The sequence below is a fragment of the Pararge aegeria genome, chromosome 23, assembly GCF_905163445.1.
Source record: "Pararge aegeria chromosome 23, ilParAegt1.1, whole genome shotgun sequence".
Classification (NCBI taxonomy): Eukaryota; Metazoa; Arthropoda; class Insecta; order Lepidoptera; family Nymphalidae; genus Pararge; species Pararge aegeria.
The window spans coordinates 9763425-9778507 of record NC_053202.1 but is presented as its reverse complement, the minus strand read 5'-3'; the positions used below and the strand labels follow the sequence as shown (position 1 = coordinate 9778507).

At 36.9% G+C, this 15083-nt stretch overlaps 1 protein-coding gene across 1 annotated transcript; it reads left to right on the top strand.

Annotated features, from left to right (window-relative positions):
- Positions 1-9371: 9371 nt before the first annotated feature.
- Positions 9372-13461, top strand: LOC120634101. Its single transcript, XM_039904494.1, has 3 exons — positions 9372-9843; positions 10777-12928; positions 13362-13461. Exons 1-3 carry the CDS (start codon positions 9372-9374, stop codon positions 13459-13461), a joined length of 2724 nt encoding a protein of 907 aa, XP_039760428.1.
- The last annotated feature ends 1622 nt before the right edge of the window (positions 13462-15083 follow it).

Sequence of the window (15083 nt, the reverse complement as noted above, 5' to 3'; positions counted from 1 at the left end):
TACTAATTTCGGCATCGACGGTAGGAGAGCCCTAGCTTAATTAGAAAAAGTGCTCAGGCCCCGATTGCCAGAGAGTCGCAGGTTCAAATTTTGTCTGTTCCGAAAATTTTTATATGCGTTTTAAATTTATTAAATTGATAATTCCTCTGAGTGTAGGTAAAAATGCTAAGAAAAATAATAAAATTCTTGATCAGGTACTATGTTCTAATGATCAATTCAAAATCTATAGTTTTTGATTCGGCTCATGTCTAGTCTCGGGGGTTGCTCTTATAATTCACAAATCTGGCGGCTTACTACCTCAAATCAGTATTAAATTAATAAATATTGTTCACAGTTTTTTTGTGTATATTTCTAGGACGTCAATGTATGTCATAAAAAGTGTTTTTGCTCAAAGCGATGGTATTAAGCTACAAGTGAGAGCCATGACTGAAAACATAAAAAAAAATATAGTTCATCCGCAGCAAATTTAAATATAAATGTTCCGAAATTAGGCTTTTGTATACAAACAGAATAATCTTATAGCCATAGTCTATTCAAATTCCATATTATCTGTACCAAATCTTTTTTATATTCTCTAGCTTTCTCTATTATCAAAAAATATATATCGTACTATTTTTCCTACACGCTCTTTCTTATTACAAACTAGCAGAGTCAGGCTGATTTTAATACATAGATAAGAAACATCTTTGAAAGACATTGGTATTGTTGCCTATACTGTTGTACACAAATTTCTAAACGAAACGAAATTGACAGTCTTAAAGTATCGCTACTTTATTGATATACACCATATCTTAGCTAAATTAAAATTTGGTATAAAAGTAGCACAACTTTAGTGTGGTACGCATTTTTCTAAACTAAATAATAATATTACCTAAACTAAACCAAAGTACATTATTAGGTCTAAAAATAGTCTACTTTAGTGTTGTACTATGTACACAATGTTAGATAATTTCATGGACAAATAAATTAATGGATCTTTTTCTACAGGGAGATTTGTTATTTACACACTGCTACTTTTCACCTACTTTTAGACCTGTCAACTTAGAGCTAAGATATTAGTATGCAAAATAATTGGCACCATTAATTGACTGACGAACACCTATTAGACATAGGTATTACTAGATACTCTCTATACTATACTCTTTTTTTTCATGACTTTTTAGTGTTATGTTTTCAAAATGGAAAAATGAAGTGCGTGTAAATAAAAAGAAATTCTCACGTAAGTTTTTAATAATAATAAAGTATGTTTAATGAAATATCATTAAACATACTTTACTTATTGTTTATTGTTTATTGTTATTAGGTACACAATGTTTTGTTGTGTTTGGTAATAACTAAAAATAGATCTAAATATAAGTAATAACAAGTTTTGTTATTACTTATTTTTACATTAAGGAATAACTAAAAGTTTGTTTATATTATAAAAAAGGTGAAAAAAATAGATTATAATATAACCTAAATTGGCAGGCTTAAAAATAGTGCTATCCCTCTCCATTTTTATTTTAATTTTTGTCACAAAGTTTTTTACTCAGAGATTTGTCTACAGTAGAATTCGCACCTTTATCTGCTTTTGCATACTGATCAGCGTTCTTGAGTTCTTTATCGTACAGATGTTTTCAAGTATCTAAACAATGTAAAGTTGAGGTATAATGAATGTTATTTTCCTTGATGTACAGCTTAAAACCGTTCAAAACTGGACGTTTGTACAAAAAAAAAATGAGTAACACAGTTTATGCGACTTTAAATTGAGTGACCTTAAATTTACCTATCTTATGTAGGTACGTCAATCAAAGGTAATTTATTTAACTTAAATCCGAGTGTTTCGATAATCGAATAGAACTTTACGAATATAAGTACTAAGGCTGCTCAAATACGCAGTAAACCTTACTCCACTTTAAACTGTATAGTGATGTATGTCTCTAGTCTTTCTCTCTTTTAATATTTGGATCTCTTTCTAAACAAATATGGTGCACATATTTAATCTTTATCTTTACTTGTAAATTTGCAAATGTACATTGCGTTGTAAGGTATAGTACTAGAGTCGACAATCGCTATGCAAGTTGTTGGGCTACGATTTGTGGTCCGCTGGGCTGCAAGTTATATTATGTGCATCAGCGAGTCGTGCCACTTAATTTTAAATATTGCGGCTTAGTGCTAATATTCAATTTAGAATAAATAATTTTTTAAAAGAAATAAATTACGGTTTATGGCAAAGTAAATATTAATTTATATCAATTTTCTTAATAATTGATATGGCCGAATTATTTCAATAAGTAACTTTTGCAAATAATAGATATAGAATAAATAAGTAGTACTTTATCATATTATATGTTTCACATCAGTTAATAAATATTAAAATGGCTACCTCTACTCAACTAAATTTGTCTTTGAAGAAAATCGCTTAAAGGCATAAATTCTTTAGTTTTGGCGTTTTGTCTACTCTAGTCTATAATCCATTATTGCTCAATAATTTTAAATCGAATAGAATTTTATAACCCACTTGTATCATCATCCTTATTTTAAATCAACTGTTGAAATACTAGAGAAATAATTAGAAGGGCACAGAGCTAGACACCTACCACGCTGTCCCAGTACAGGTTGGCGGGCACTTTTGTTGATGGTTACAATTTGAACAGCGGAAACGTAATCAAAACTGAATTTACTGTATTAGTATTGACGTTCAAAAAGTTTTTTATATTTTAATAGTTACTATTAAATTTATATTTTCAATATGGCTTGGAAATTAGCATAACTTTTTCCGAGCTGAGAGTTGATTAGAGAAAATTACTATTGACTTAATATTATTATATCCACTTTCTATATTCAATCTGCCGGCCGATTGGCGCAGTTTGCAGCGACCCTGCTTTCTGGATCCAAGGCCGTGGGTTCGATTCCCACAACTGGAAAATGTTTGTGTGATGAGCATGAATATTTTTCAGTGTCTGGGTGTTTATATATATATTTTAAAGTATTTATGTATATTATTCATAAAAATATTCATCAGTCATCTTAGTACCCATAACACAAGCTACGCTTACTTTGGGGCTAGGTGGCGATATGTGTATTGTCGTAGTATATTTATTTATTTAATCTATCTACTGTTATCTATATATTTTCATACTCATCTATAAACTTAAATAATATATTTATAAGTTTTTCATATTATTGATCCTTACATTGTAATGAAAAAAAAAGTTTACGTTGTAAGACATTATACATTTATTACTTAGCAACGTTGCCGTTTGTCTAAAAAAGAAAACCTTTGCTTATTATTGAAATTTTTATTGAGTATCGAAAAATTAAGAAACTTCAAAGTAAAATGCACCTAATTAACTGGTGTTAGAGTCGAATATTCTGTACGTCTGCGTTTTACTTTAAAACCAACCACCAAAAGCGCTGGTAGAAGTGTAAACGAATTTGAGCTTTAACACTATTTCAATAAATTTTATTTTGTTCTGGCGTAAGTCTGTTGTATAAAAAAGGTTAAATAAAGATTGAATATAGAATACGGAAGTAAGTCGTTATGACTTAAAAAGATGACTAGTAGAATAGATTGTGTTGTATCGAGAAGACTGTTAGGTTATTCTCGAAGGGAAATATTATATTATTTAGCATATTAGAATCCATGTACAATTACCATTGTAGATTTAAAACTATCCTAATGTTCAAATCCTTACATAGACCTTATGGATCGTTCATTAAAAAATAATCCTTAAAACTAAAGTCACGAGGGTTTCAAACTTGCCCTGAATGCCTAGTGCGAGATTCTCTGCCTATTTCATCGCGTGATGGATAACTACGATTTGTATGAAATCTAAAAAGCGTCATCTATTTACAATACTTGGAAACAGTATTGCCACTAGATGGCACCCTCATACTAGACTCAGCAAAAGTATAACTTTTTTTAATGTTATCTGTAACAAACTAATCTATTCTACTAATCGACCATAGATATATAACAAAACATTTTTGACAATATATTTTATTAAAATAATATTAGCATTAGAAAAAAGGGTTATGCTATTTGTCTCTGGCTATCACTAACCGTGTTAAATATAGATTATTAATTAATGATTAATAAATAAAAATAAAGATTCCATAACTTTTTTATATCCAACGGTGTAAGTTTTTAGGTTTAATAAATAAATGAATAAATAATGATAATAAATAAATAAAAAAAAAAAATTGTATGTACATTTTGTAAAGTTTGCATAATTATGTTTAATTTTGTATCTACCCACAAAGTGTCACTTCACATAGACCGTCTTGCAGTGAAAACAGAACGTATTGCATTCAAAACAAAGTTGTACTGCATTGAAATAAGACTTATTTTTGCATTAAATGTAGGTAATTAGGTATTTTTTGCTTGGTTACTAACAACTAGGGCGTCAAATGAAACGTTTTTGCTATTTTTGATATCTACAGATGCAAACTATGGCTACAAAAGTGCTTTCATATTTTGTATTTGTATGTGTATTTTTTGCGTCCGCCATGTAGAATTTCTCATGACGTCATAATATAACCTATAAAACATAGAACACACGGACAGATGCAAGTGTTTGCCTTTTTTATAGATACTATTTTCATTTCAACCGTCTGAATTCCTGGCATTCAAGACTACTTTATTTCATTCTAAGCATGTTCTACCATCTACGGTACTCGCTCCAGACTAAGATTTTAGGTTATTTCATGGGTGGTAGTGTCACTATAATTTAAGTGATCTGTTGGCTAAAAAAAAAATAGATGACTGAGGTGTACGGTTTTAAATGCACTACCTTTTTTCATATGTCAACTCATTTTGCTGTTCCCCAAGGCAGTCTATGTAAAATAACATTTACTCGTATTCACAAATATCACTATCTTGATGGATGTTGGAATTCACTGTGTGAACAGACACACTGTGAGAAACTTTTATTTTATTACTGGGGTAAGACTGTATTAGAAAACAAAAACAAGTACTCAGAGTAATAACATTTTCATCAGTACCAGAAATATTATTGGTCGATCTAAGAAGCGGCATTTTCTTATTTTTTTATGTTTATAGACAAGCGCTTAAGTGCAAACACACCTGATGGTAAGTGATGATGCAGCCTAAAGTGGAACGCGCTTGCCTAGAAGATGCCTATCACTCTTGATTTGACGGATGTACCTTCATGGCGAAAATTTAAGCTGAAAGAAATATTATAAAAGCTGAAATTTCCATTGGTCGATAGCTTGGTCTGTTTATATGCATGGTCACCATAATATGTGGGGAATCCCCGCAGGTCGCATAATGGCAAGCATAGAGTGTCAAGGAAAATGAAAAAAAAAACTCAGCCATTTTGTAAACTACATTTAAAAAAAAAGAGGAATGCATTTGAGAAATTTCTCGCTTGTACTCCTTTTCCTATCGACCAATGTAAACACACTGATGTTTGTGAATACGCGTTAGAGGATACTAAGTACCTACTAGTTAGTTTTCCGATAGCTTTTTGTGTGTTATGTAATGAAAGGAGTATATACGCTATTCAAATATACACTCGAGACCACAAAAAAAATGTGTACGTGATATAATGATACTGTTATATATTTTAATCGTGTAAAATAAATGTCGAGATTTATTATTAGATAATCGACTGTTTTATTTTTTCTCTCCCTTTAAAAAAATATTCAAAAATTCATTTATTTCAAGTACGCCTTAAGCGCTTTTGGAACGTCAAGTATGTCTGTTTATAGCAATAAGAAGAAGCAAGAAATTCAGAAGTTGTTTTTTTCCAACATAATTTTACATTTTATATTTTAAATAAAAAAATAACATGTTTTACTACTTAATAGAAAATAAGTGCGCTCACAAATATAGAGTCGTTTTCGAGTATCGAAACTCTATATCGTTAAAGTAAAATTGACCTATTGTTACCCGTTTTAGATTCGCAAATTCAGTAGGTACTTCTGATGTTTGTTTTACAAATTCTCTGTCAAAAACCAGAGCTAAAGAATTTAAGGCAAATTTTAACACAATGCAATAAGATACATTTTACTCCTATATTCATCATCATCAAAAATAGCAACACTTGGCAGGGCATGCAAGGAACACGTCTCGGAAAATGCCGCCTTTTTTTTTTTTTTTGTTGACGGGGGGGAAATCTCCTGATTACGAGATACCCGAATTGTAAATAATGGGGTTATGTGGGATTTCTACCCACTAAAACCCCCTCGGTTGCCGGCCTCATCACATGAAGGGAGGCTCCGGGATCTCCTAAGAACGCACCGGTGCCTCCCGTGTACGACGCCTTTTGGGCACGTCCCGGGAAGAACACTTCGACACTTTCCCAAAAAAATTTTTTTTTTTTTTTTTGGCACGGCATGCAAGGAACACGTCTCGGAAAATGCCGCCCTGTGTGTGTTAAGCTTCGTGTTCCCGCAATTACAACGGCAACTGCGCCCTTGAGATCTAAACACAGATATTCTGCTTGGCGGCAGATGTAAGCATAGCGATAGCACTCTGGACGTGCTCCACAAAAAGCTACTAATACTTAATCTAGTCTACGAGGTTAAATCTGGCTAGTTAGCCAGCGCTTGTGTTCCCAATATTCCTCTATGCTTCGGAAACGTGGACGCTGCGGGAGAGTGAGAAGAAGAAGAGTCCTTGAGATGTGGCGCTGGAGAAGAATGTTAAGAATGACTTGGAATGCATTCCGCACAAACAAGTCCATTCTTTATTTATTTATTTATCAACGCACCCCGTGAAGACATTACAGTTGCTCAATTCGGCTCTCCGGGGCATTTAAAGAATGTAACAACAAGTAATAATTACAAAAAAAAATAATTAAATTAAAACATAGAAATAAGATATATAAAATTAAGAATTAAAAAAAAAACAATAATAATACCAATAACCAAAAATTCAATAATAATACAAAATAAACAAAACATTCTAATTTGCTTTTGGGGCTGAAGAGGCGGGGTGTGAAATATGTCCAGTTCGGAATTACTATGAGTTCAATTTAGTTCTGCAGCATGGTAAAAATACCAAATGACGACGTCGCGCACTGGCATAGCCATCCGGTACATGCAAACCTATCGACCCTAACATAAAGGAATCACTTGTTTTGCCCTGGACTAGATTGATCACTGTAGCGTTGCTCCAGTACGCTCCAGTTCCAACCGGTCTTATTCCTCCATACCAAGAAGAAAGATACTTGGATATATTGTGGGATATCTCAAACTGTTTCCTATGAAGCCACCGCATAAACTTTTTTTGAATTTTGTCTATCATGTTAATGTAAATTATTTCATACGCATTCCATATAACAGCATTGCATTTTAAGAACTCTACATCACGCAACGTCTATCCTCCATAGTACAGGCTCGTATTCTCACTTTCTTTGGTCACGTATCAAGAAGAGACAATGACTCCATTGAACGACTGGTTGTCCAAGGAAGAATCGAGGGCACCAGATCACCTATGAGATTGACCGATCAAATAAAGGCTGCTCCTTAAATGAGTGTGCAAGAAAGGCAGCTGCCAGAGTGGCGGATCCGGAGTGGCGACACATAGTCAAGCGTGCCACAACACTTAAGTGACGACCATGACCGCTGTGACAAGAGCGAACCGATTGAGAAGAAGAAGAAGTTACTTTGTCTTCACCGTTCTTGGACAAAGATAGGGAATTTCTTCAAGGGTTATATGCTAATAGTTAGATAGGTATGATATTGATTTTGCCAATAATTAGTTAACCGAGTTGATCAAATGAAGGCACTCATGCGTTCGAAACCGTCTGCGGGTTCACGCTTGTATTACAAACTGCGTAGGTACGAGGTGAGCGAACTGCGTAGAAATGCCTATGTACCTAAACATCATGCGGTCGAGTGAACTATGCACCTGGGATCGATGTAGTTATAAATGTTCTGGAGGGAGTTTCGGCCGTGGGTAGTTACCACCCTATTGACATTGCCAAGCGATTTAGCGGTCAAATTCAAAAGAGTTTTGTTTATATAGACCTATCACAGGCACTTATGAAGCGATCATACATATAATATGTAACCGTTTGTTTCGTTACCATATTAATAACAATCTAAATATCTTGCACCACGAAATTATCGATGTTAGACAGTTTTAATATGCAATAGCAACACAGCTTCAAACAGCTGTCATGCACGTCGTTCTCGTCGGAAGTTGGAGCTGTGCGACTCAAAAAGTGACACCAGCTGTCATTTGGTAACTTCAAAATAACCTACCGTTGAAACGAACACGTCGCGCGTGAACGAAACACAAAAATCATCGCATCTATCGAAAGGTCCCTGTATCTGGTGGAAGATCAGCGAGTGCAAGCAGCAGTCCAAGGTACGTACGTGCATTGTATTGTTGTTGCCTATTCGAATCGTCTAACATCGTCATCGTCAGATTCAAAATTAGGGGTCTGAATTCCCACTGTAGCACAGGCCACCAGGTGCGAGTTGCTACATTATTTGGTGCCGAAACCAGGGATTTCTACTTTTATTTAACGATCAATTTGTGTATGGTATTTCTGGTCAATCGTATCGTAAATTAGGTCATTCAAAACAACTCATTGTGGCGATAATTATCTCCTCTCAACTTCAATAACTTACATACCGATAATACCTACATAGACTGAAACATATCGAACAGGGACTTTATCGTATCTAATGTATAATAGTGAATTCTTGTAAGATCAAATAAGCAATCACTTCAAATCATCGGTGTTTATTTTCTAGGCGGCTTACAACAATTCACTCTTTTAACGTTTATTTCACATCATCATTTCTATTTGGGTTAAGTTACTTACTACTAGTACTTATAAAAAACCTAAACCTTTTAAATAAGAATTAGTAAGTACATCGCTTACTTTATCAAAAGTGTCGGGTAGGTCGAACGAGTTGAATCGCCTTGCACAACGTGTTAACGCTTAACATTCATCGTACTATCGGCCTTATTGCTTAGTAAATAAAGTTCATACTTCCGTGCTCATTCTCGCGACCACTTCGCGAGTAGGTACAGTTCACCACAAGGTTCAGACGTAACGTACGTACGATTGTATACGAATTGTTGTAAAACTTGCGTGGTATACTGTACCTTCGATGGAGTAATAGCTTACTTTACTATTTCGTACTCATACTACGAATTGAATTGAATGCTTTAATATCATCACACATAATTAACACGTAATTATTTGCAAATAATGTCTCTTTTAAGAAAGCATTCAACTCGCAAACCTAGCCTTTCTAAGAAATCGCGATCGAAATCCGTCGATATTGAATATACGGCACAAGACTTATCATCCTTACGTAGGCAACGTACGATCGCTTATAAGCGGTTGAGTAAGGCATTAGAAATCGGTCTTTTAGCGGTCAACGATGTCTCCCAGCGAGAAATGTTTTATTCACACCATCAAGAAATTAAAAGAGTCGCTTCTAGTTTCGAAAACGCGCATTACACTATTTTGGAAATTCTGGATGACACGGAAAACGATGAATCTGAGCTTCAAGAACGTTTTGATGAAATGTACTACAAGGTTATATCGATTTACCGTGGCTTAAACAATAATGAACCAACTTCTCCGTCGCGACGTAGCTCGTTTTCGAATGTGCGGTTACCGAAAATACAGCTTCCTACTTTCGATGGAGACGTTAAACGTTTTCCTGAATATTTCGATACTTTTAACGCGTTGATACATAACTCCACGTCGCTCAGCAACTCTGAAAAGTTCCATTATTTAGTATCTTCGCTTAGCGGTGATGCTATGACAGTAGTAAAAACGTTCCCGCTTAGTAGTGAATATTACTGCGATGCATACGATGCTCTTGTCGCACGATATAAATGTAAACGCGAGTTAGCCTTCACATGTTGGAAAGATATTTTAAATATTAACTTTAATTTTAAAAATCCAAACGAGTTTCGAAAATCACTCGATTTATTCGAAGAGAATTTATGTATTTTAAAATCGGTTAACTTACCGGTTAGTCAGTGGGATTTTGTATTGGTTTATCATATTTTATCGAAATTGGACATGAATACGCGTCGGGATTTTGAAGAAAAGCATTCCAGTACCGAACTACCCTCATATGTTCAACTTAAACAATTCTTACACTCGAAATGCGAGGCCTTACTGCGTGACACACACTTTTCTGAGCAAACTCAACTGCAAAGGCCTACGCACAAGGTTTCCTTTTCGCCGGCTCAACCTAAATTTTTGAGAACGTCGAATACACTTGTCGCCGCGGATGTAGGGAAACCGGAAGCTAGACTTATTATTTCGCGTTCTGCAACCTGTTCATTTTGTAACGATTCACACAGCATTTCGTCGTGTCCGAAATTCCTGCAAAAAACCATCGATGAGCGTATGAAAATTGCAACTGACAGAAACTGGTGTTACAATTGCTTAAAGAGCTCTCACCAATTAAAATCATGTACTAGCAATTTCTCCTGTCGCACCTGCAAGCGAAAGCACCATTCCTTGCTTCACCGTGAGGTGCCTACCGAATCAAGTCAGAAAACTGCATCGTCTTTGGTGTCTAGATCCCAATCTAATACAACCGTGTTATTAGCGACTGCTATCGTTCAAGTACAGGATGCTAACGGTGAAATGCAGTCTTTTCGTGCGTTGTTTGATACAGGTAGCCAAAGCAATTTTATAACTGAGTCTGCAGTATCGCGTTTAAACTTAAAATGCTCTAAGACTACTGGGTGTGTAAGCGGGCTTGGTGAAGCTGCCGCCTCAATTTTGGGAGACGTAACTTGTCATATCGGTACTAATGATAAACCAGTATTCATTTTAGACCTACACGTATTATCGAAGATATGTGGCGATCAACCTATCGCAAATCTAAATACATCTGGTTGGTCTCATATTAAAGCATTGCCTTTAGCTGATCCTGGTTTTGATATTCCGGGATCCATCGATCTTCTGTTTGCTGCAGATGTATTCGCTGACTCGTTACTTAATCAACAAATTAAAGGAGGTCCGAGTCAACCTACTGCGTTCAATTCAATTTTCGGTTGGCTACTTTTGGGCAAAACACGCATAGCTACAACGACGATGCTACAAACGCTAGAAACAGACTGTGAATTAAATTCATTAGTACAGCGTTTTTGGGAATTGGATTCTTTGCCCAAAACGCCAATCTGGACTCCAGAGGAATCGCTTTGTGAGCAAAAATTTATATCGGATCACACGCGTGATGACAGTGGACGGTACATATTATGCTTACCGTTTAAAGACGACTCTGAACCAAGTTTTATTGGATCCCGTGACGTGGCACTAAGAAGATTCCATGCTATAGAACGTAGACTATCGCGAGATTCAGATTTACATAGCCAATATTTAGACTTTATGTCTGATTATATCAAAAACGGACATATGTCGCTAGTTCCTGCTGACGAAATGGAAAAGGGAAAATACTATATCCCCCACCATAGTGTATTACGCCCTGATTCTGCGACCACGCGACTCCGTGTCGTTTTTGATGCGTCGGCCAAGGATTTTAATTCGCGCTCGCTAAACGATACGCAACTTATTGGCCCAAAACTGCAACCTAATATTCTCGAAATACTTTTGCGCTTCCGCGAACATAACATCGTGTTCATGGCTGACGTCCGTCAGATGTACCGACAAATTTTAATTGCTCCGAATCATCGCGACTATCAACGCATATTCTGGCGAGCTTCACCTCATGAACCTCTCAAAGAGTATCGCCTAAATACCGTGACATATGGTGTAGCTTCTTCTCCTTTTCTCGCATGTCGGTCGTTGCAACGACTTGCCGAAGACGAGGGAGAGTCCTATCCAATCGCAAAACGGATACTATTATCGGACGTTTATGTTGATGACGTGGTTACAGGGTGCGCCTCGCTGGAGGACGCGCAACAAGCAAAATCACAAATTATTGCCCTCTTCAATCGAGGATGTTTCCAACTAAGAAAATGGGTCAGTAATAAGTCAGAACTTTTGTCCGACCTTCCAGCAGAAGTCTGTTTAACCGGCACCGTCTCACTTGACGAATCCGATTCAAAAACCTTAAAGGTTCTAGGTTTGAAATGGGACCCGACATCAGATTCCTTTCTCTTTGAAATTAAAGCGATAGACCGGATTTGCACAAAACGATCAATCTTAAGTGAATTGGCTAGAATATTCGATCCCCTCGGTTTCCTATCCCCGGTAACTATACATGCTAAATCTCTTATACAAAAACTGTGGATCCTGGGCATTGGTTGGGATCAAACCCCACCCGACGAGGTAATTCGAGCTTGGAATACATATCAAACTCAACTATTACAATTATCTCAACTTAGAATCCCACGCAAGATAACTTGTGAAAACGTCCGATCATACGAATTACATGGTTTTGCCGATAGTTCCGAGACAGCATACGGTGCCGTGATCTTCTTAAGAGTAACAGATGCGAAAGGTCAGGTTCGCGTGTTTCTAGTGTGCTCAAAGGCGAGGGTAGTCCCTTTGAAACGTATATCACTACCTCGATTGGAGCTTTGCGCAGCCGTGCTTTTATCGGATCTATACCTATTCGTTCGCGATTCTTACCTTTCTCGTATTTCATTTGATGCGACTTATTTCTGGTCAGACTCAACTGTAGTCTTGTCGTGGTTGCGTTCTCCTGCCACCCGGTGGGCTACATTTGTTGCAAATCGCGTCAGTCACATACAGAGTATCACTACTATAGAATGTTGGCATCACATATTGTCAGGTGACAATCCTGCAGACATTTGTTCAAGGGGTCAATTTCCTAATGAAATTTTACATAATTCGTTATGGTGGACGGGGCCGCAGTGGTTATCACAAGATCGCGACTCCTGGCCATCCAGTTTAGGAACAACATCCCCCGATGAAGGAGTGATTGTTAACATGGAAGCACGGAAATTGGTTGCTTTAGTTACTGAATTACACAACAGCGAAAGGATCGATGAACCTACCGTGTTTGACGACTTGATTAGTCGTCACTCTACTTTGCCAAAACTCATTAACGTTCTAAGCTATATAAACCGTTTTATCAATAATTCGCACAGCCCACTTCATGCAAATCGTAATAAATTTCTTAATAACGTGGAACGACATACAGCATTAATGCAAATTGTCAAGTATGTACAGAACCATGAATTTAAAACAGAAATTTTAAACATAAAGTCTAATAAACCGCTTCTTAAACCATTTCGGAAACTCAACCCCTTTCTTGATGAACAAGGCGTTCTCAGGGTGGGCGGCAGGATTTCACGGTCAGGGTTGGAATACGAAAAGAAACACCCAGCCTTTTTACCCACAAATCACCAACTAACATTTTTGATTATCGAATTTATTCACCGTAATTATTGTCATCCCGGCATAAACACTACTCATTTTCTTCTCCTACAGCAGTTTTGGATTATTTCTGCTAAACGAGCAATCCGTAACTGTTTATCCAAATGCGTGCATTGCTATCGGACAAACCCAAAGCCCGTTCAACCGCCTATGAGCGATCTTCCGTCTTTTCGCGTTAATCAAGTGAAAGCATTCTCGATTGTGGGTGTTGACTTCGGAGGACCGTTTCGCATCAAACTCGGTCCTCACCGCGGTGCTAAAATTGACAAAGCATATTTATGTCTGTTTATCTGCTTAGCAACTAAGGCAGTCCATTTGGAGGTAGTTTCAACATTATCGACCAATGGATTTATTGCTACTCTAAGGCGTTTTGTGGCACGCCGAGGTCGATGTAATGTCATTCACGCTGACTGCGGAACTAATTTTATTGGCACTCGTAACCAGCTCTCATCCCTTATGGAGCAGGCGTCAAATGCGGAAAAAATTGAATTCAAGTTTTATCCACCTTCCGCACCTCATTTTGGAGGAGTATGGGAGATTCAAATAAAGGCTGCTAAGTCTCACTTATACCGCGTCATCGGTGATCAGGTCTTGACATTTGAGGAGCTCACAACACTATTCACTCAAATCGAAGCCGTTTTAAATTCAAGGCCGTTATGCTCGATCAGCTCTGATCCCAACGATCTTTCGGCGTTAACTCCCGGCCATTTTCTAACATTGGAGCCTCTGACTGCTGTCCCCGATCAGGATCTTACAAACGTTAATATAAATCGGCTTAATCGTTGGCAGCTGTTACAATCGTTTCATCAAAATTTCTGGTCCAGATGGAAACATGAATATCTAAATTCACTTACACAACGCGCAAAGTGGACCAAGGATTCTAAACCATTAAATATAGGGTCGATGGTGATTATCAAAGACGAAAACAGGTCGCCATTGCACTGGCCTCTCGGCCGAGTTACAAATCTTATTTCCGGTGCTGATGGAGTAGCTCGTATTGCAATTCTAAAAACCGCAACGAGCCAACAGATTCAACGACCTTTAGTCAAATTATGTCCTCTACCCATTGAACAATAACTTAATTCGTTTAACTTCTACACTAGTTTTTAAGTTTAAAGTATAAGTAAATCAATTAATAGTTTTCTTTCTTCAGTTCTATGTCTGTTTATTTTTATTTCCTTTTATAACCAGAAAATACCATAGGCATTTTGGTGGGCGGGATGTTTCGTTACCATATTAATAACAATCTAAATATCTTGCACCACGAAATTATCGATGTTAGACAGTTTTAATATGCAATAGCAACACAGCTTCAAACAGCTGTCATGCACGTCGTTCACGTCGGAAGTTGGAGCTGTGCGACTCAAAAAGTGACACCAGCTGTCATTTGGTAACTTCAAAATAACCTACCGTTGAAACGAACACGTCGCGCGTGAACGAAACACAAAAATCATCGCATCTATCGAAAGGTCCCTGTATCTGGTGGAAGATCAGCGAGTGCAAGCAGCAGTCCAAGGTACGTACGTGCATTGTATTGTTGTTGCCTATTCGAATCGTCTAACATCGTCATCGTCAGATTCAAAATTAGGGGTCTGAATTCCCACTGTAGCACAGGCCACCAGGTGCGAGTTGCTACACCGTTATTGTGAGGTGGAGGTGACTACTACATTTGTTAATTTAAAACAAAAGATAGGAGGGTTCTAAACGCGCCGGTCTAAGAAGAGCCCACGACAAACTTAGCCTACGGCTTTTTTTTGGTTATGATCGTCTCACAGT